The 22,899-nt window shown below is 41.6% G+C and overlaps 2 protein-coding genes across 3 annotated transcripts; one reads left to right on the top strand and one right to left on the bottom strand.

The window, feature by feature from the left end:
• Positions 1 to 1,514: 1,514 nt before the first annotated feature.
• Positions 1,515 to 2,772, bottom strand: CCIN (calicin). The gene is given in 6 exon segments (XM_075136970.1): positions 1,515 to 1,652; positions 1,654 to 1,824; positions 1,826 to 1,960; positions 1,963 to 2,081; positions 2,084 to 2,420; positions 2,422 to 2,772. Coding segments are annotated over 6 exon segments (1,251 nt in total).
• Positions 2,773 to 12,409: 9,637 nt separating this feature from the next.
• NANS (N-acetylneuraminate synthase) lies at positions 12,410 to 22,614 on the top strand. Of its 2 annotated transcripts, none has more exons than XM_075137865.1 (6): positions 12,410 to 12,617; positions 13,819 to 14,034; positions 17,900 to 17,999; positions 18,252 to 18,406; positions 19,371 to 19,637; positions 20,834 to 22,614. In XM_075137865.1, the coding sequence occupies exons 1-6, from the start codon at positions 12,486 to 12,488 to the stop codon at positions 21,041 to 21,043; spliced, it is 1,080 nt and encodes a 359-aa protein (XP_074993966.1). In that variant the 5' UTR covers positions 12,410 to 12,485; the 3' UTR covers positions 21,044 to 22,614. The 2 variants fall into 2 exon arrangements, with proteins under 2 accessions (XP_074993966.1, XP_074993965.1); XM_075137864.1 differs by having other exon boundaries at positions 12,430 to 12,617; positions 13,807 to 14,034.
• Positions 22,615 to 22,899: the final 285 nt, after the last annotated feature.

The following is a 22,899-nucleotide window of genomic DNA, read 5'->3' as shown; positions in this document are numbered from 1 at the left end:
TGAAATAAATAACAAGAGAGAATGTGCTTAAAGGGTCTGTTTTAGTTCTTGGTACAAAACCCATTAATTATCAGGAAGAAGAAGCAATATGTAGAGACAGAAGAAAAAATTACCTATTTGTGGGCATTTCTGGAACATATTTGCGAGTCAGCTAAATGATTCGGCTTTTCGGGTTAAAGGCTCATTACCAGGAGGAAAAAAAACCTTACCATGTAGAACAGCTGAAGTCTGTAAGAAGCCCCAAATCCCTGGCCTATTAAATTTGTTTAATCTACTCTCCTATGGTGTCCATGCTAACAAGGGAGTTGGCTGATGTCATTGTGAGGCCACTCAATCATCTTTGAAAGGTCATGGCAATTGGGAGAGTTTCTTAAGACTGGAAGAGAACAATTGTTATTCATACCCTCAAGAACAAGTTCACAGAAAAAACCTTTGAATTCTTCGCTAGTGAAAGATAACACAGAAGTCCTAATTCTGCAAAGCAGTGATATGTATGTTTGACTTCATAATTTCTTGTCCTTTTAGAATGCCCTGCATGTCAGTTTCTTCCATCCAAAGGAAGACTTGTCAGCCTGTCTGACAGAACTGACCTGAGAGAAAAAGTAGTTTTCCACAGAGGATAGCTTCCTAGCATGTCTGATCAAACTGATTGTCACTGTGCAGGTAGTAAGACCCTATCTTTCCATTCTATGACCTCACTCTCATCTTCTCTGACATAACTGAAGGGACCTATTTAATTTACAGCAGAAATTTTAAATTCTCCCAACACTGTAAGAAGTATTCAGTGAAAAATTTCCCTTCAATAGTATGTAAAAAAATTCATTCACTAAATTGTTTTCCATCAAGTTTTCTGGACAATCTCTATTATACCTTTGTTCTACAGATTGGATTCCCGAGGCTCCTTCTTCACACTACACTCTATGAGTCCTTCATAGTATCACTGATGGTGGAACTTCTGCAACTCCTAATGTAGTAAATCTAATTGAAATACTGGCAGAGAATCTAATACTTCTTCTATGGACTAAATTCCTGTTGGCTTCCTTAGAAACGATAAGGTGGCCTTTTCTTGATTTGATTTGTAGATACAAAAGCATTCCATAAGGTGCAGAATGAATATCTCACCTTGCCCAAACCCAACACAGGTCAGAAATGCCCAAGAAGAATCTGGCTGCACAGAAACAACTCATGCAAGAAAGCTACTACAAATAACTCTTTAATTCTGAGTCTATTTCTGCTGTAAACTATTTTTCAAAGTGTGGTGTTTTAAAATGGGTTTAATTGACCCTAAAACGAATGTCAGCTACTTGAAATAATGGATTGTTGAAGTACATGCTGAGTAGAAATCACAACTTGCTGCAGACTGTTGCAAGGTAAGGAAGTCAAATAAAGAAGGTTTTGGTACAAATGAAAAGTCATTCTTTATTGCCAGGGATTTTTCTTTTTACCTTTCCAAATCAATTGCAATTTTTAGAAGAACTTTGAAGGGTAGTTTGACTGTATGGGAAACGAACTAGTCAACAATTTTGGAAGGATCTATCAGAATTTTCCCATTTCTCTCTTTTCTGGTGTAGTCAGAAGGTATTTGGACTGAGAGAATATTCCTGAGGTCATCTTTCATCTGCAAAAACAATGCCTCCATACAGGAGGGACCTCCTTTTGGTCTCCATCTGAGCACACTGCATGCAACAAATGGAAAGTGCAGGTATTTGGTAATATCACAACCATGTTCATGAATTTGCTCACTTCTTTTTCTGCAAGTTGATATCCAAAAAACTTTTTGGAGCTGTGCACAGTCAGAATGTTCTCCTGTGGAAAAGACAACAACAGGTTTATGGTTGAATTCAATATGGAACGTGAGGTATTGCAGCACTTTCCCTGTCTGAGTGTCAAAGTAATCTACCATCTGAAAATATAGGAAGCACCCATTCAGCTGCCTTGTCACAATATAAATTAACTTGACCCTTTTCCTATGGTGATCAAGGCAGTAGCATTCATAGGAATGTTTATTTTCCCAGTCAGAGTCCAGTTCTCTTTCCTCCCATCACCATACTTGCAAGAGTTAGAGACCTATTTCCTTGCATCACACAGTCCCCAAGGGAGTACACTAGTCCTCCACGAGTCACTATGATGTGGAAGACCAAACTTATAGGCACTATCTCAGTCCAGGAATTGTTTTCTATGTCACATCTCTGAGGTGTCTTTGAGGTAGTAATCTGGTCTGCTATTCCTCCAGTGACACTAACTGCTAATGTTGCACTAGGAGCTGCTTTTCATGGCATCTCTGTCAGTTTCAGCCACATGTATGCAAAACATGTAAGCTCAAAAGTATAAGCAAAACCTTCATCATTAAATCTTATATCCTCTTTCTGGCCTCCTAAAATCACTATAGAGTCAATTAATGACCCCTTTCTCTGGAAAAGAAAGCAGTCTTAGAGCACGTTCTTGCTTCCTGTCACTCAAAATCGTTTCCATCTGAGCCAGAGGGCCAGAATGACTGTTGAGCATCAGCATGTCATAGCTGGTAGCCACCAGTGTGTTGGCTGAGACACCCATGTAAGTGGATATAGTACACAGATATGTTTATCTTTCTTCTTTCCTGAATTTCACTTTCTAGATCAGGGCCAGGAAAGCCTGGTTCTCATTCTGTACATGGAGGTCATCCTCCTTGAAGAGCCTGCCATGTATCTGACAGGAGCTGGGCACGAGTTCTGAAGTATGCACAAGTCCCTGCATAGTCCCTGCACTGTTCACCACCTCTTTAAGCTCACACATGTAGGCTATGAGCAAGTACAACAGGCAACTTTTCTCCACAAGGGACCTGAGGATAAAAACAGAGCTGTGAGCTTTCACGGAATCACACTTGAACTACGTTGCCACTTTCAGCAGTTCCTCCATATTATTTTGATATGTTGTTTCTTTTCTGTGAACTGCATCTGCCCACATTTAGCCTTGCAAGTCCAAGGCAGAGATGATAGTATAAGCTTTCAGGCACGAGGTGTTACGGTGAGATGCATGGTGTCATAAAACACAGCTGCTAGAACACAGTACACCTCGGGCATTGAAATGTTGAGGGGAAAACAGCTAGGGCTATATGTAAGTTCTAGCGTGAGAACACAGAACAGGTCAAAAGAAGGTAGAAGAAAAATAAAATGAGGCTCTTTTCTCATGAATCTCCTTTCTCAACAGGCTGGAGTAAAACAAATAGGACTATATGTAGTGTGTCAGAGAAAATCAGTACTGCCCCACAGTAGGGAGCACAGGTTGAACACTGACAACAGCAGGATTTGGCACAGCGTTGGCAGGGACTATGCATGCTGGCCTCCCAAGGAAGTAAATTTATTAGGTAACTGCTAGCAGGAAATACATCCTGTCTTCTATTTGCCAAGTTACCTACCTAAGTATGTTACTTTTCCCAAGGAATATTAGGATTTTAAAGGGCCACATAGGATGAATCCAAACTGCACTCTAAAGATGCAGACAAAGGGAGTGACATCTGCTAGAATGCTACTTTGTACTGTCTTGCAACACTGACAAGTATCTTCGAGTGGTGGACAGAAATACGGCTAGTTTAAGCTTCTCAGACTATCTCATCTCTACCAGCCATCATATTCATTTCAGCTGGCTCAAGAATGCTAGGTGCTTTTCTGAGGTAGGTGGTATGATCTCAGTCTTTCCCCTCCATGCTCACTCCATAGAGGTATTTAACATCATCTGTCCATAAAGAGCAGGCCCAATTGACCTTCACCTCCCAGAGTGCACAAGGATTTCTTTCCAAGGTGCTGGAAGCCTGAACTGCTCAGGACCTGAAGCTGTTGTTCATTGTGCCCTCTGATCTGTTGGAGACAAAGAACTGGATCCAGATTCAAGACGTGCCTCTCACAATGGGAACTGAATGCAAATTGGTGAGAACGTGTGACTAAAATCTACATACCAACTGAAAATGGGTTCAGCTATGACCTCAGCCCACAGATTGCAGTGATGAGGCAGGTCCTGAGATCAAGCTGTGATGTCAGCCAGGCAGGCCAGGAAGCTGAGGTGTAGACCAGCACTCCTACAGCACCACTGAGCCAGGACTGACAGCCTTGGGCTAAGCTGACTTGGGACTACTGGGCCCATGGACCCTGACTGTAAGTATTCTATTTATTCTCACTGTTTTGTGTGTCACCCCAGGCTTTCTGCACCACATACTTTCCAACTGCCACTCTGACAACAGATTTATTCATTTCTGTCCTATGGCTCTCCCTTTTTAAAGTAATAATTTACTTTTACACACCTGTCACCAAGGTAAGAGAAAATTATTCCTCCCCCTCTTTGCCCTCAATTACAGAGTGTACACTCCTCCCTCCTCTGCCCTACAGAGTACAACTGAAGTACAGCAAGATTAGAGTGGACAGTGTCTATTTATTCTCAATGCCAAAGACCAGGTGTTTTATACACGTTCTGATGGTTCAGCACACTTCTCCTACTGGTTTGTAGCTGCAAGAATTCAACACTTCCATAAACTAAATCATAATGCCTTGAATAAGCCAGCCATAAGATAAAGAATTCAAATTGGCAATTAGACATGAAACGCTTGTTTTAGTGATTTGCCCAGTATCACCCAGCAACTCAGCAGCAAATACAGGGCGAATCAGAACTGACTCAATTGAGGGACCAGTTTTTCTCTTCCTTAAATCTTTGATCACTGTCAGCCTACTACCTTCTAAACCACAGGATATACAGACTTTAGGACAGTCACCTCTACTAACACTTAGTACAGCATGGGGCAAGATTCATTTTGCAGAGGATATTTTGCTGACTGTTCTATAAGTATGCTAAAAGAGGCAAAGATGATGACTGAAAAACAATCTTAAAACTAGCAGCCCTTACCTTCTGAGGTTTTTATGGATCTGAACATGTGCTTTGTGTCATAGCCCTAACCATGTGCATTGTCAAATCAAAAAGCAGTGTGTCCCACCGATAGACACAGGGTTGGAACATACAGATCTCTGCTCCTTCAGCACAGGAAATAACTGAAGGAGAAGAGACAGTTCTGCTGAAGAAGGGAGAAAATATGCTGATGGCAGGCCTCTACTTAAATTCAAGATCTTTACCAATTTTGAATGTATTCTAATAGATCACAGCCCTTCACCTGTGTCTTTTTAGGAAAAAGATGTTTAACATCATCTGTTCTGTATCCTTCACTGTCTCTCTCCTGCCTTGTTCTCATGCAGACTCCTTATTCCTAGTCCCATTTGTCTCATATTACTCATCCCATTAGGGAAAGGCTCTTTGAGTTTCATGACTCAATCCCCTCAGCTACTGTTTCTAGCAGCATTTCTCATGAAACCAGTCTCCTTCAAGTTCCCCTGTCCCACACCTTTCAGTCCAGCTTCTTGGGCTCCTCAGCTCTTGGGCTTCACCCCATTATCTCCAGTCCACTGATCCAGTATCAGCCAGTGCCACTCTTTATTCTCTCACTATTCCCTCGTTTCTCCTTATTTCTTTTCCTTTCTGAATCCCTTCCCACCTCTGTTACCCTTACTCACTGGTTGTTAGTCACACCATCCCAGACATCCCTTCCAAATACTTTATCCAGTTTCAGTCTCCCCCTTCTTCCCTGTGGAAGTCATTGAAACAGTCATTTAAACTCTACAAAATCTGGTGACACAATAAGTCAATCCAATTCACTGATCTGCTAGCACATCTGGACTCATTCAAAATACACAGGCTTGCTTTCAAACTTGTAAAAGAAAGTTGCACAGAGCAAAAGGGAAACATACTGGTAATCTTGGCCAGTCAGAACTTGGGTGGACTCTTAAGTTCAGATGCTGTGCTGAAATAGAGAAAATCTACAGAAAACAAATTCTTGCTGTCATCACAAGGAGGTATACTGCCTGTGACTGTTGTCTGGGTGGCCCAATAAAAAAGATACTGCCATTGCTAGTAAGAAACCTAATACTAGCCTTGCAAGGCCACAGAACTGGTGGGCTGTTAGGCTTGTTATCAGCTTGTGCGAATTTGCAGTGCAAACTGAAGCTTGGTACCAGGTGTCTTTTGTTATGATGTGGAGTTTAAGTGTGGGATAATACCAGAGACCTTGAAAATATGTGCACAGGCTGAAAACGGAGGCCACAAGACTGTAAACATCTCACTGGCGGTCAGCTTCCGGTTATTGAAGTATTATAACCTTAAGAGCTGGGAACACTGCTTTAGACATAACAAAGAGGACAAAGAAGCAGTCAAACAACAGGATAAGGCAAATGGTGTGGCAAGGGGAAATTAACACCCACTGGCATTGCACAGCATATAGTCCAAGGAAAGGAGACCAAAGAACTTAAAATCCACTGAGAAACTCAAACATTTTATGAATGGACTAGATCTTGATATTTGAAAGGAATTGCTGCTGGCAAATGGTCATCATCACTGGATCATCACAGAATTCTCTTCCTACAAACTGTGTTAAAGCTGCAAGCGCATTATGTGCTTCAAGGACCATGAGTCTTGAAAAGTCTTTTGTCGTGCCAGCCAAGCTCCAGGACTGTATAAAAGTCTGTTTGTGTCTGAGTGCCTAAACTACATGCGCTTGTTGTCTCAAGCTCTATAATTCCTGAATAAAGGGCTACTGCATGTAAATTCAATTTGGCTAGTGTGATAACTATCAATGTGACAACTATTACACTCTGATCAGCCCTGAAGTGATCAGGCAATTGGACTAGATGATCGTTGTGTAAGTCCCTTCCAACTGGAACTGTTCTGTTCTGTTCTATTCTATTCTGTTCTGTTCTATTTTGTTCAAAATATATTTCTCATTATTGTGCTCAAATATATCAATAAAGTCCTCAGCGTGAGATGGCTCTCCCACTGAAATAAAAGAAAAACCTCCAACAGAACCAGGGTTTTAGACATCGCGCAGAATTTCACAGAATACAATTTTGGAGTTGGTGTTGCCACACCCTCATCAGGAAGTAAGTGGTAAGCAGTATAAAACTGCCTGAGTTGCAATAGTTCTGTCCCTGTTCCACAGTTTCTGTACTTTTATTATATGTTTTTTGCTTTTGTCCTTTACATTAGAATTATATATGTATAGCTGCATACCCTCTTACCTCCAATTCTACTGCTTTAATAGAGTATAAAGAAAAGCACAGGGGCTCAATCTTCTCTCATTTTAGACTATGATAGGCAAAATGGTATTCTGCCATTGTAAAATTATTCCAGAATTTAATTATTTGCATTCTGGAGGCATCTTTTTCCTGCTTCTTTACTGATGGTTGAACAAGGAACTTGCCCCAAGAAAGAAGGGTGTGTCAGTTCTGTGGAGCTGGTGGTAAGCATTTGTGTAGGAAGAACCTAGAGCACCTAATGAACTTCAAGGAACAAGCTGGGGCTTTGGGCTGCAAGCCATACTGTTTGGTAGAGAAATGTCTTATAAGCAAGGATAGTATATTAGAGTGTAAACTAAAATTCAGCGAGACGTAGCACATTAGAGACTTGCTTCAAATATTACAATTACGAAATACTTAAGAACTGCTCTTTCAATCAGCTAACCTTTGGGGGAAACTTCATTATAATTATTCTCAGCATTTATATGCATTCTGTATTAAGGTTACGCTCACAAGTTGTTTTGCACAGCCAACAATGAGTGTGAGGTGTTTTAATAAATGGTTAGTTAATTTTTACAGTCTTAAAATTCAACAGATTATGGTATGGCTTTCAACCCTATATAATTCCTGAAATTATGTTATTATAGCCCATTATGGGGTATATTAGTAATACCTGCAACATACTTTTCACTTTCTATTCTCTCTTTAGAAACTGTTGATAAACATACAAAGTATTACACAAAACGTAACCATTTTTGTAGGGACTGTATTTTACTCAGATCTTTTTTTGTAACTGTGGTTCAGCACCCCTAAATAAGCTATGTCTGCATTTGTATCCACCTGTGATTGTAGTCCACGTAGTTGACCAGTAGAAGTGGCTAATACAGATTCAGTTATCATGAAACTTTCCTGGTTATGAAATAGCCTCCAAACTGACCTGTTTTTAGAGAACTGGTTGGGTTTGTATGGATACGCACATTCCTGCTTTTTATATTGTCTGCAATACTTAAGCAGACAAAGCAAAAAATTGTATTTATACAGTGTCCTCTTCCCACATTCATTTACAGGTCTCAGTGCATTATAAAAGACAGCATCCATTCTGTGTGTCACTTCAGCACTGATGTATCATGGTATACTGCTCCTCAGTGGCATTTCTGGTTTGAAATTGAGGCAATTTCTTAGGCTGTCTCTCACATAGTACTATACAGTTGAGAGTGTGGTGATTGTGTTCAAGTAGTCACTGCTACTGCAGTCTCTCCTCAGGGAACAGCAGCAGAAGGATGCAGTTCTCCTCAGGGAGCAGCCAATACCAGCAAAAAGACTTACTACACTGCTATGACTGCAATTGTGCAAAGGACAGTATGTGGTGCTAATATTGTAGATGAGGCCTTAAGACCCAATTCAGCTTCACCCCACAAAAAGACATGTACCACAAAATCATAATAAATGCAATTACTGATTTTCAGTTCCATTAAAACCTTGCAGACAGGCCCAGAATGTCAGAAGTGTGTCTGCATGCCTGTCAGAGAATGATTTTGGAGTAAGATGCTCTCAGAAGCGGCCTTCGTCAGAACACTGAGTATTTGTAAACTATTTTTATTTCTCCAGCTCCTCCATATTGCCTAGTTGAGACATGGATTCAGGAGTGCTAAGATAAAGGGCTAAATCCCTGAACATGCTGGTTTTTGAAGAGTACCAAAACACAAGGCTATGATACACATATTCAGGTCCTTGGACATAGCAAACCTTACCCTGGCATATTTGACCAACTCTGCTAAATTAATGTTCCTCCTCTTGCCCGTTAAGGTATTTTTAAGGAGAAAATTAATTATGCTCTTTTTAACACCTCAATAAGTTTTTTAACCCATTTGCTTACCATAGTGCTGATGGCCCTCTCTTCTCTTGAATCTCTTGTGAGAGTTCTGATATATTTTTACATTTGTGTAGGATGGGTGCAAATAAATGTGTTATATACTCCTCTAGTCTTATAATGGGAAATCAGATTTTAAAAACCAAGCTGTATGACCTAGCAAAGTGTTGCAGTTTAATTTCCTCTGTAAGTTTTCTTACAAAATTAATACATTGCCATCACTTGGAATATAAGAGGAAAGCAAGCAAGAGCGTCCTGAATGTAAAAATGCAGAACACCCTCTAGTCAGAAATATTCAGCTTTCCAAAATATGTGCCAAAAAAAAAGCAAATTTCTCACCTTTCCTACTTTCTGAGAATAGGAGTGGGGTGGTGGTTTTTTCCACAACATTGGGATTTGCAGCAGCAGAACTGCTGAGACAGCTGCAGTCCTATGTTTTATATCACCAGTACGTGGAAACCTTCATGATATTCTTACTGTCTCATTTCCAAGTTTAACCTTACTCTGATCACCAGAAATCCACTGGCGTGGTCTCCATTCCATTCTAGGAGCCCAATATTTTCAGTCTATGTGTGTTCTTTGGTCTTATCAGGGATTAATGACTAGGGTCAACAGAAAGGACTCTAAGGACTCTCCTATCTTTCAGTGATACTGATTGCTTAAGTGAACTGGCATAACCAGTAATTTGAGCTCCTTACATAACACAGTCAGCAGCTTCCAGTGGTGATAATTCCCTATCATCTACACATCTCCATCATATCCAGAACATTAGTTCTTAACTTGTGGGGTTTTTTTATCAAGTCTATTCCACCAACGCCTAGCTTTGCAGCTGTCCAGCAGCTTGTGTCAGGAAGCCACTACTCACTCCCTCTGTCCTTAATTCACCACCTGTATAGTGCCTTTTGGTTATCAAAGAGGGGAATACCACAATGATTTCAACCGGGACCATTAGTAACCTTCCAAATGTTCACTGGAAGGAGAGCTCCATGGTAAATGATTTTATGTAGCTGGTTCCATGAGATGTGGCTGCTGTTTGATTATCTCTCATGGGTACCAGTAATGCTACTCCGGAGTGTTTACAAATTATGTTTAGAGTCCAAGAGATTTTTCCAGTTTGGTTTTTTTCACAGGCCTGTGGCTTTTTTAATCTTTGAAAGTATGGAAAAGATACTGGAGGAAGACATAAAGTAAGCCATATATGCCCTGGAGGAATGACAGGAGTGTGGAATAACTAACCATGTGAATACCTCTGAAGGCAGAGTATTTCTTTCTTCAGAGTTGTTAACTCATCATTTTTCTCCAAACAAAGATATACATTTGTATAAAAGAAAAAAAAACTGTGATTAATGTACTAAACAATAAATTCAATGTTTTCCAGTCTTGTCAGGTTCAGCCGAGAGAAAATTGGAGGAAGGGAGAAATGGGGACAATTTATCACCTTTCTTGAGATCACAGTGATCTCTGGGTGGACTCTGTCCACACAGCATAGCTTGGTTTGGTTTAATTCTTGACTGATATCATTATCTTAAAATGGATAGTTCTTGTTTTATTTTTATTGGAGTTAAAATGTAGTTATCCAATGGTTATGGTCAATAAACCACAACATGCAACAAATGCAAACAGACTGCTCGTTAAGCTATTCCATTAGTATAACTGACCTGCAGAATCTGCTTTTATTTACACAACAACTTGCTTCTCAAGCTTAAAAAACAACTTTTAATTTCGCACCTACAAATTTTCATTACAACGTTCTTTATCTTTAGAGCTCTGGAAGAAGTTAACTGCGATCTTGGGCAAAATGTCACAGCTAAGTTGCAGGTAGTTCATGAGAAAAGCAAAAGTTTGAGTGGAAAGAGGGATGTGTGTGTAGCATTACTTAACATCATTGTTACAATCTTTTTCTGTTATATAATGGTGCTTAGTTGAAACCACAGCAATACATGCTATTGTGAGTCAATTTTGCTTCAAAGGAAAAGGAATTAAGAAATTTTTTACCCACATACTCCATTTGATTGTTGTTAGAATTGTACATTTATGTTTTAAACTTTCTAATTATTTTTGTCTTACAAATAGTCCTACTTTGCTTATCTATATATTTTAAGGCAAAATCAGAATGCAGTCAGCTAGAACATACTGATCTACTCAAATAATTTGGTTTGAAAATTCTAAATATTTTTGCTGTGCATCTCCTTGAAATTGTGTAAAGCCTTGAAATTTTTCACTGAACAGAAATTCTAGTTTCCGCAGGGTGCAATTCTATGTAAAGAAAGAAAACAATAAGCAGGTTAGATGAAGAGCCTGTAATTAGTTTTGGGGTAAATATATTAAGCAGCCTCTGCTAGGGGCACTTCCATCCAATTATATGCAGCACAGTAACCTATGCAAATCCAGACCGTCAGGAAAATAACCTATTTTTTTTGGCACGTCATAAAACAAGAAACTCACCTTGTTACAAAAAGCATGAAGCTGAAAGGGTATACTAAATAATTATCAGGAATTTTTGCAACCATGTGGCCAGGTAATGTCTAACTTGTTTCTGCCAATCTATTTGAAGCTATGAATGAAACATCAGTATTTTGGCACACAATTTTATGTCCATGCTGAGCTGAGCGGGGCTTTGTCCAAGACCTGGTAGATGCAATGTATAAGCAGGCCATAAGGTACGCCACCCATGTCTTGACCCAAACACACTGCTGCTCACTTTATGATTTATTTTGGTGTATCATGGACAGTTTTGTCTAAACCAAGTCTTTCTTGTAAATCCTCTCTTTGTCAACGATTATTAAGGGTCTTTTAGGTACAGCACCCAGAGTTGGTTTGCGTTTCCTGGGAAAGTGTGTTCTGCCACCACAGAAAATGCTTCTTTGGCAAGGATGGAGATGGTCGTGCAGGCGCTTCGGGACCAACGAATCTCCAGCAGTCCCTGCCCGGGGCAGGTACGCGGCCGAGCCCTTCCTGGGGCTCCGGAGCACGCTGCTGCTGTCCCCGCTCCCCTGCCGCCGCTGCGGGGGCCCCCCGGCAGGGCGGGAGCCGCCGGTGGCTGCGTGTTATCGGCGCCGCGCTGGAAACCTCCGCCACGCCCGGGCACAGGTACCCGCCGGCCGGGCCCCTGCCGGGCGCCGCCCCCGCCCCAGAGGTGCCGGACGCTCTCTCGCCAGAAGACGGACGCGCTCCCGGGGCCTCCAGGGAGGTCAGGCCGGGGGCCCACGGGCCCAGGACGCTCCCCTCGCAGCGCTGCCGTCCTGGCTCCGCCCGCGCTCACCCGCGCGTACAGCGCCAGGCAGCCGCCGGGCCCATCCCGCCGCCGCCTCCCAGAGGCACTCCCGCCCTCCTGGCGCCACCTGGCGGACCCGCAGGTACGAGCTTAGCGGCCCCGCCCGCCTCCCGGACGGTGCCCAATGGGGAAGGTGGTGGCGCCCGGCCCCGCCCGCCACAGCGCGGATTGGTTGCTCGCCACAGGCCTAGACGGTGGCGCCGGCGGGGGCTGAGAGGCGTCGGCGCAGTCGCGCGCGGGCGGGGGTGCGGCCGCCATCATGTCGCGGGAGTTCGAGCTGTGCCCCGGCCGCCGCGTTGGCGGCGAGCAGCCGTGTTTCATCATCGCGGAGATCGGGCAGAACCACCAGGGCGACTTGGCCATCGCCAAGCGCATGATCCGCATGGCCAAGGTGCGCGCGGGGCTGCTTTGCGTGCGGTGGGCGGGGTGGCCGGGCCGGCGGGGCGCCGTGGCGGACAGGGCTGGCCCGTCTCCCACAGCGCTTCCTTCTCCGCCGGGTGGACAGGCCCACTCGCTCGGGTGGGGCAGGCAGGGAGGTGCGGGTGAGCGAGAGCCGCAGGGCACCGGCGGGGGCCGGGAAAACCGAGGGAGGGCGTGAAGCCTCACGCTGTCTCCGTGGGGGACACTCCGGTCGGGGAGCATCGTTTCCGGGCGGTGACACCGCGTGGTGGAGTGGAGTGATTTACAGGAGGAATTTTTCAAATAAAGTAGCTGCAGGGAGACAGGCGTCGTGAGGGCCAGCAAGGCGGGTGCTTGCTTTGTTGCCTTCGGTGTGGACCTCACAGCCTATGATCACATCGTACGCGCTTTCAGGAAGCTCCTAGCTTGGTCATGGCACACACACGTGCCCATGCACAGACAAATGCAGGCAGGTTATATAGTCTTCGAGGGGTTATTGTTACAGCAGGCCTTCAGTTGTGTCTGAATATGGGAAGAATCAAGTAACTGCTGAACTGTCTCCGATGAACCTCCAATTTGACTTGATTGCATTAGGGTTTTTTTAGGTAATACTTTCGTCATCCAGTAAGACAGCCAAGCTGTTTTAAAATTCGATATTATATACATTAGATATACCTGTTAGAAAATGGCATATCATCACTGAAGGAAAGGTCAGGGCATAATGCGTTCAGACCCGTGACTGTGGTGTAAGTGCAAAACAGTGTAGTGAGAATTTAACTTCACCGTTTGTGTCACTTCAAACAAATTCCAGATTCATACTCTTTGTTCTACAGAATCTTGTCACTTGTTTTCATGTAAAATTACCATGTGACAGTGAGCTTGGAAAACGCCACAGAAATCAACTCGTCAAATAAGTGGCACGCATAGCATGAGGCAGTTCAGTTTTGTAGTTTTAGTATGATTTCTTTCTAGACTGCTGCTCTACTAAGTATTCAGGCATTTTGAAATAAAAGGGCGCATGTGTGTGTGGGTCCTCTGTCACTCTGTGTTCGTACCATTCCTGTAATTGCTATGATGATAATGTGAAAACTCCACTGCAAATGGGCACTTTAGTTGCCACAATCCTTGTGTTAAACTTAGGATGAGCAGTTTCACTTGCACGTCTACTCAGCGTTCACCAGCTTGTTTTGCAGGACTGCGGAGCAGACTGTGCTAAGTTCCAGAAGAGCGAACTGGAGTACAAGTTCAACAAGAAAGCCTTAGAAAGGCCCTATACTTCTAAGCACTCTTGGGGAAAGACCTACGGGGACCACAAGCGCCACTTGGAGTTTAGTCATGACCAATATAGAGAGCTCAAGAAATATGCAGAAGAGATTGGCATTTTCTTCACAGCTTCTGGTATGGATGAGGTATGTAAGCCATACTGACATAACAGGCAGAGTCCAGGTGTTATGTCTGTTATTACTTAGGTGCAATAGTTCTTACGTAAAAAGAATACTAAATATGTGTGGGCATTACATTTCTAAATGAGGAAACTAGAGTAATTGTACTTCTGCCAGTTCATTTGTGTCTCTACAATTGTTGAGTAGATGGCTGCACATTTTGGAAGACCTGCAATGTGTGCTGAGGTATTTATGCACAGTAAATCATATTAGAGACAAGGCCTCAGCTGAACTCCATAAACAGTCAAGGCTTTGAGAGTTTAGATCAAGACTGCAGTCTGACTGCTATCTGGTGTATATTGGCTTCAAGCATTTCAAACTTCCCCTCTGTATTTAAACCAGATTCCTTTCTCAACCTAATCCCTATTGTTCCCTCTTTTTTTCCTTTCTGCTGTTTACTAGACAGTTGGTGTTTCTAAGCAGTAGAAATGCTTATATTCCTTTTCCTTTTCGTAATCTCATGGAGAGGGTCTCCACCTTGCCTTGTTACTCCTGAAGCATTTACTGATTTTTGTCAGTGGGCTCTTGAACGATCGGTCGCCAGCTTGTAAACTCCATGAGGCTCATTTGCTGCTGTTCCCTCTTAAGAGATGTATACTTCTTTAACTCTTGCATGTTGCCTACCTCAAAATGATGTTAGTTACAGTATTAACAAATGCAATGTACAATTGAAAACTGTAAACTGGAAAGTTCAGGTAACAGTTAAACCTCAATATAGATCAGAGATTACAGATTGTTTTACTTTGTGGCCTAGAAAATAGAGAGACTGAAACTGAAAGAGACCCTCCGGAAGTAAGCTAGCCACTCTTGCACAAGGCAAGCACAGCAATGTCCCTGTCTTTCTGCAAGTAGTCTTATCCAGGATGGGACAAGGATGAGATTTATTTAATGTTTTAAGGTGATCTGTTCAGTGCCTTGCTCTCCTTACTGTCAGAGAGAATTCCTGATGTATCAGCTTAATTTCCTTTCTCAGAAATTTTTGTCCTGCCTCATCTGACATAAAAGTTCATACTTTTCTTGTATCTCCTCTCTGTGTATTTGAACATCTTTTTCCTGTTTTGTATTCTCTGGACTAAGCAATTTCAATTCTTTCAACCTTCTTATGCTGTCTTTTCTAGTCCTCTGGCCATTTTCACTGCTTCTATCAACTTGTTTTCCTATTGACTAAAATCCTTGAATTGCTGTGCCCCAGCTGAGATGGTGTGAGCACCAAATACCATAAAAAATTACTTCACATGTCTGACAGACAAAAAGGTGTTTTGCTTGTATTGCAATAACCCGATGCCATGGACTTAGAAATAGATCTGTGAAAAGAGGATATTGTGATGTTTCTTTTACTATTATCTTCATGTCTAGGAGACCTGCTGAAGAGCACCTACTCCTTTAAGAAAAGACTAATTAAATCCAGTAGTCTTGGACTTCTATATCTGGGATCTTAAAGACCCATATACCTTTGGGGAGGGGAAGAATCACACTATTTCTTTGATGTTAAAACCTCCAGCTTCTAAAGGCTATAGTGCAATGCAGAACACCTTTCATATGCAGCAGCTAAGATCACTTTCCACCTCTGGGATCCCTCTTTTTCTGTGGGATGCTGTGCTCCTTTGTGTGTGGCCTCATCAGCTAATTAACAGTAGTGATACAACTTTGTGCCTTCTTTTTTGAACAGTTACCTTACACAGCTCCTAAGATTTCTGGTGGCATTTCTGCAAGACGTGGGTTTGGAACTTACGGCAAACATTGTATAAATTGACATAATAAGTCTTTGAGAATACATTAACTTCTGCAAATGGAACATAATCTCTGGAACAACAGCTATGTCGAAGAGGTTAAATTGTGTGTTTAACTATACGAGGAAATCAATTAAGTGATGTATGAATTAAATATAAAGGCTATGAGTAATTCCTTTATCTACTCTGTTCCGGTGTGTACTGGAGACAAAACAGGATCCCACTGAACCACTCCCTTTAATGTCGTCCCTATTACTTGAGATTACTTCCTATTCCTTGAATCTCTTGCAGAAAAGCTGCCAATTTTCAAGAGATATTTACCTAATGAAGAGTGGCCTTAGATTTGAGGTTTAGCTGTCATATTTTATGTTGTGCAATCTCCTCAGATTAGATCTGTGGCTTTTTAATATAGTGTATTCATTCTCTTCATGCACAATTGTCGTGGTTTAACCTGGCAGGCAGCCAAATACCACGCAGCCACTCACTCCCCCCGCCTCCCCAGTGGGACGGGGAGAAAATCGGAAGGGTAAGAGTGAGAAAAACTCATGGATTGAGATAAAGACAGTTTAATAGAACAGAAAAGGGAAAATAATGATAATAAATAATGATAGAATATACAAAATGAGTGATGCACAATGCAATTGCTCACCACCCGCGCTGACCGATAACCAAGTAGCAATCAGTACTTCCTGGATCACGCCTACCCTTCATATACTGAGCATGACGTCACATGGTATGGAATACCCTGTTGGCCAGCTGGGCTAGCTGCCCTGATTATGTTCCCTCCCATCTTGTGTACCTAGCTCAGTCAGTAGGCATGGGAGCTGTCCTTGGACTAGGAGGGTACTTAGCAACAACTGAAAAACATCAGTGCGTTATCAACATTCTCCTCATACTAAATCCAAAACACAGCACTAGGAAGAAATTTAACCCTATCCCAGCCAAAACTAGGACAACAATGCATCTTAGTGAATAAACTACATTAAAGAGATGTTATGCATCCTAAGTACAAGAAATTGGATATGCATCATAATTATGATAGGAAAATTAGATTGGAGATGTGATTCTCTTTTGGACCTTAGCACTTTGGCACTAAGAACATTTGACTGCAACAAGGAGTGAGCTGAAGAAATTAAAAGTGGTTTTGGGTGGCTAAAGGGGGCAAAGTTAGGTAACTATTTCATTGTTTTCCCCCAGATGTAAACGGAGGATTTCAGTATCTCTTGCCTATGATAGGTTTGGGATTTTCTTCCTTAAAAGTACTAATTCTTAAAAGGCCGCTTACTGCCTTCAGTAATTCCTGAATTGTCTTCAATATAGCACACACATTTTTAGAAGAGGGCAGAGTATAATTAACGTTTGAATAAACTGTTTTATAGTCTTTTCTTTGGCATATTTTATAATTATTTTCTAGTATCTCTCCTAGAAACAAATCCATTTTGGATTTCTCTTTTTGGGCACTTACCTTTTTTCAGGTGCTTATTCAATATACTCATACAATTTTTCAGTGACATCTATTCAGGAAAACTACCTGTAGTTTTAAACACTCTGTTTGTGGTTTAGTATTTCTGACCTGCAGGAAGTATGTAGCAGGAAGACTGCCTGCATGCGTGCAATACATTTCTTCTTCAACAGGCAAGCTCCCATCTGCAGGTAGTTGCTCTCTCTGGTAGTGCCAAAAAAAAGCAAGAATGCTGTGGCCCACAAGCTCATCATGAAGTTAGAGGAGCAGTGGAGCTTACCTGTACAGAGCAGCTGTACCTACAGCTGGCTTGACCAGCTATGGCTGGGAGACCAAAGAGACTGCCTTGAGACAGGGACCCGAGTCAAAAACCTGTGGAAAATCTGTTTTTGTAATAGAATTATAAAAGAAGGCACCTCAATAATGCTTCACTTGGAGGGAAGTCAGAAACTAATATCCTCGGAATAGTAAGTGTTATTTCAGGAGCAGTGTATTTTGGGGGGATATATATACATGACCTATTTAACTAACTTTTGGCTTTGCTATTTTGAAGGGTTGTTTATTTCCCAGCATGGTAATTCTTTATCTTTGATCCAGCTGAAGTGGTGTGTTAAAATGAAGTGATTTCTTTTCCTTGTAGATGGCTGTGGAATTTCTACATGAACTGGATGTTCCATTTTTCAAAGTAGGATCAGGAGATACAAACAATTTCCCATATTTGGAAAAGACTGCAAAGAAAGGTAAGCTCTTCTTTTGAGCCATCTTGGTAAACATCACTGTGTCTCAGTCGATCAGTTATTAGATCTTTCCTCCAATTGATCTTGGAAAAAAATCTCAAGTACCTTTATAAGAAAATCACCCTCAGTCTTGGAAAAAAAGGTTCACCCAGTTTCCTTTTCTACTGAATTCTTTTACTTCAAGAATTTAATGTAATCTTGTGTCGCTTTCATACAGACCTAGGACAAAACATGTGCGTGTTTTCTAATGGCTAGGTCGCCCAATGGTTATTTCCAGCGGAATGCAGTCAATGAACACAATGCATAAGGTTTATCAGATTGTGAAGCCCATCAATCCAAACTTCTGCTTCCTGCAATGCACCAGTGCATACCCACTTCAGCCAGAGGATGTCAATCTCCGTGTTATATCGGTCAGTGAATAACCCAGAGTGTGCCGTGTTTAGGGTACCAGGGAAGGGCTATGCACTTTTATTGAGATATATTTCCAGGTCTTAGGCATGCTGGAATTTGCTTCTGAGAAGTCAGAAGATGTATCATGTTCCTCTAATTCATGCAAGTGTTGAAGTAAAAATACCCATTGGATCCTTTTCTAGCAGAAGTCAGCTTTGAGGAATACGATAAAAGATATTACTGGAGTATTCACAATTACACAGAGGAAAATATGAAATGTGGTTACAGGTTAACTAACTTTGTAGCGCAAAGAAAAATTATGTAGACTGTTACCATTAAGAAGGTGCATGGAACTGAGAACATTAATTGTAAATCGGGGGCTAGACCAGAAACTTTTGTTAAAAACACTTCATGTGAATATTGGAGCAATCATGAAAATGGATTAGGCCCTTGTATAGTTTCCTTTGCTGAAAATACTACTTGGATATGCCTGATAATGATGCAAGAAAATTCTCCCAAATTGGCCAGTGTTCAAGCACTTGCCTAGCTTTATGCACACATACTATGTTATTTTTAGTAGAACAGGACATGGCTGCATTTGATTGCCTTTAGGATTGGGTGACTGTCCTCTCTGTATGGCTGAAAGGATTGCTTTTAAATATGGGGTTGAAGAAATCTGCTTTGTATACAGGTTAAGTTGGAAGAGTACAACTGAATTAAAAGGAAAAGCATAAGAGAAGTTGTAGAATAGAACCTCCTTTTCCTTGTCAGCATGGATAATCCTAATGAAACTCTTAAAACATGATGGTCGGTAATGCTGTGTGACTTGTTCAATATAAAAAAAATTCATTCTCAGCATAACCAACTGCTTGTTTTGTGGCACAGTAATTGTCCATGGTTTTTATTGCAGTTATCACTGTTAAATTTGCTTTGTCCTTGAAACTACTACCTTGGTAATTCAGACCAACTCTCTTATGATTCAAGGCGTATCAGTCAGCTTTTCCTGATATTCCCATTGGCTATTCGGGGCATGAAACTGGCATAGCCATTTCAGTGGCAGCTGTTGCTATGGGTGCTAAAGTAGTGGAACGCCATGTGACTCTTGACAAAACATGGAAAGGAAGTGACCACCAAGCATCCCTGGAGCCAAACGAACTGGCAGAGTTAGTGAAAGCCATCCGTACTGTGGAAAAGGCAATGGGTTCTCCAGTCAAAAAACTCTTGCCGTGTGAAATGGCTTGCAATGAAAAGGTAACTTTTGCTTTTGATTCATGTATAGCTGAAACTCATTTAAACCTATAGCTAATAACTCTATATCCAGAAAAATAGCTTGCTAATTGTTTATTGCAGCAGTGTTTCTGCTTCTGCACTCAAAAATTTCTGCTGCTAAGTAGCAGCATGCACAGTGTTTATGCTTAGCACACTGTAATGTTAGCGTAGACCTGTCATTTTCTATAAACTGCTATTTCTGACAGGCAATAACTACTTTTACCAAAGCATAATGTTGACAATTTTGAGTATAATGGAGTTCTATGTATATCATCCAGTGGTTAACCAGGTTGAATAGAATCATAGAATCATTTAGGTTGGAAAAGGCCCTTAAGATCATCGAGTCCAATGGTTAACGTAACACTGCTAAGTTCACCACTAAACCATGTCCAGAGCGCCATGTCTACACATCTTTTAAATACCTCCAGGGATAGTGACTCAACCACTTCCGTGGGCAGCCTGTTCCAGTGCTTGACAACTCTTTCGGTGAAGAAATATTTTGTAATATCCAGTCTAAACGACCCCTGGTGCAACTTGAGGCTGTTTCCTCTTGTCCTCTCACTTGTTACTTGGGACAAATGACCAACACCCATCTCACTACAACTTTCTTTCAGATAGCTGTAGAGAGCGATAAAGTCTCCTCTCAGCCCCCTTTCCTCCAGGCTAAACAACTCCAGTTCCCTCAGCTGCTCCTCATAGGATTTCTGCTCTAGATCCTTCACCAGCATCATTGCCCTTCTTTGGACACGCTCCAGCACCTCAATGTCCTTCATGTAGTGAGGGGTCCAAAACTGAACACAGTATTCAAGGTGCGGCTTCACCAATGCGAAGTACAAAGTACTCAGTAATAGGAATAACAAGTCTTTATGGCTGTATACAAGCTGCTTTTACACTAAGCTAAAATACTAGTCAGTCTAATCAGATTCCCTCCATTATGATTCTGAAAAATTCCAGTGAGCCATTACCCAATTTCAGAAAGGATCTGGATGTTCCCAGCATCCTAGTTACAGTGAAGGTTGCCATGCTAACTCAACCTTTATTTGGAATAAGAAGTAACGGGGAGGGCAGTTCCACACAACCTGTTCCCAAGTAACTGCATAATATTTTTTATCCTTTTTTGGTATACAAAGCCTAGGACTGTGTTTGACTTACTTAAACTTTTTTTTTCTCCCCTGTAGCTGGGAAAGTCTGTTGTGGCAAAAGTGACGATTCCTGAAGGTACAGTACTGACACTTGACATGCTGACAGTGAAGGTAGGAGAGCCTAAGGGATTTCCCCCAGAAGCTATCTTCGATCTGGTGGGCCAGAAGGTTAAAAAAAATATCCAAGAAGATGAAACCATCACTGAGCAAGCAGTGGAAAATCATGTCAAAAAAGTGAAGTGCTAAACCAAAGCACTCCATTCCATATTTCATGATGTAGTACTGTACTACTGCACAACATATTTAAGTATAGCAGCATGGTAGATTAGAAGAAGGGGTGTAATTATGAGGATCCAAGCAGGTGAGAATTTTCAGGTTCTCATTAGCAGAAAATTTCTGCAGCAACTGAGTATAAATTATGAAGAGCAATTTTATTAGAAACAGTATAGCATTGTGTTTAGAAAATACCATGTTCCTCCTTTCTCCATTCCACTTAACGTAGATTAATTTGGAGTTTTGCCAAATCTAAGACCACAGTCTGCTGCTTTCCAGCTTCCCTTTTCTGGTAAGAATATACTAGATCACAATAATTTTGTCTACACTTTGAATTGTTCTAACACTGTATCTTTTGATGTTCCTCTCTTCTCTGCCATTTTCCTCACCCCTGTGGTAACAGGATGCTAGTTGGAGTTGAATGCAGATAAGTGAAAGTTTACATACACTGAACAGAAAACTGCACATGCAATTGGATGGATTTTTCTTAAGGTGAAAGCCTTAAAAGTCTCAAGATAAAGCAGTGGGTTGCAGGAATCTGCATTCTGGGGAAAATGAGCTCAAGAAAGCTAGGTTCTCAAGAGACAGTACCAAGAAAGGAAGCAAATTGGCGATGTAGAAAGGTCCCATTTAAGGAGCAAGAGAAAGAGCCTTTTTGTACTTTTTGTGAACTGAAATGCAAGAAGGCAAGCCAGACAGATGAAGGGGGGGGGAAATAGATCTGAGATGGATCAGTGGAAATAAACTTAACCTATGCTTCAAAAAAATGTCAAAAGCATCTGTTGTGAGCTGAGTGAAGCCTAGAATCTTGGTATCAATTCTGCAGTGCATTTGCATACCTCTGTTTGTACCTGGGGGCAACCTCGCAGATAGGAAGCCAAAAGCTGGTGAAGATTCAGCAGCCTCCTTCCTGTACTAACAAGCAAATACACTGGGTTGGATTTTTTCCCCCGACACTGGTGTTTGAGACAGCTGAGGCTGGCTGCTTAACTAGATCACATCACTGTGCTTCAGCATGATGGTCAGTGCTCCTCTTGTGTGCTCTGCTCTTGGATCACAGCTTCTCACTTTTCAAGTAAGAAATACAGTCCCACTCCTATCAGCCTGCTGCTCTTCCCACTGTCCAAGAAGGAGCCATGTGGCAGCAGCTGTAAACCAGGCATCCCTCAATTAGCTTGGTTAGCACAGAACTGCGTTGGTATAATTCATCTGCATTTTTCTGTGGTGGAATCATTTACTAGTGATGATTATTTGGAACTTGCTACCTCTTGGTCATGAGTTGGTGAAGTATCTTGAATTTAGTGGTGGTGTTTCTGTACCTGTGAGCTGTTTACTTTCAAAATGTTTACCCTTCTGCAATGCTGAGGAAACTGTATTCGTATCTTTAAACTGGGAAGCAGCGATTCTTTGAATCATGTTCTTGACCATATGTGAGCTCTGATTGATGCAATATGTTTGCCTTACATTAAAAAACTACTCAATTGTTAAAAGATTTTTTTTGTATATATTTCAAATCTGAAAAATAAATTTAGCTTATAAAACAAGCTATTGTTTTTGCATTTCAGCCTATGGTCGGACCTTGCCTTTGCCACCACCTGTGATGATTCCAGGGCCTTTAGTATTGGAACCCCTTAAGATTACCTGACCTGCTTCAAGTAGCAGTGGTTCTTCACTCCAGGAGGGCTGGTCCTAGAGGCTGCTGTAAACATAGGCTCCAAAAATTTCCAGGACTTTAATTAATATATTGGGGGAAAAAAAGAAAATTATCCCTATACAGAAACTTGCAAGCTGTCTCTTCTAGTTTTATGTGAGCATACCTTTGTCCAGCA

The sequence above is a fragment of the Calonectris borealis genome, chromosome Z (assembly GCF_964195595.1).
Source record: "Calonectris borealis chromosome Z, bCalBor7.hap1.2, whole genome shotgun sequence".
Lineage (NCBI taxonomy): Eukaryota > Metazoa > Chordata > Aves > Procellariiformes > Procellariidae > Calonectris > Calonectris borealis.
The sequence above is the reverse complement of the archived record's forward strand: the minus strand, read 5'-3'. Positions and strand labels throughout refer to the sequence as shown.

Bases quoted from the DNA above. Each gene is read 5' to 3' on its own strand.
- NANS (XM_075137864.1), top strand. From the start codon at position 12,486: ATGTCGCGGGAGTTCGAGCTGTGCCCCGGCCGCCGCGTTGGCGGCGAG. The intron at 18,000-18,251 runs GTAAGCTCTTCT...TCTAATGGCTAG, and splicing joins GGAAAAGACTGCAAAGAAAG to GTCGCCCAATGGTTATTTCC. The intron at 18,407-19,370 runs GTCAGTGAATAA...TTATGATTCAAG, and splicing joins TCAATCTCCGTGTTATATCG to GCGTATCAGTCAGCTTTTCC.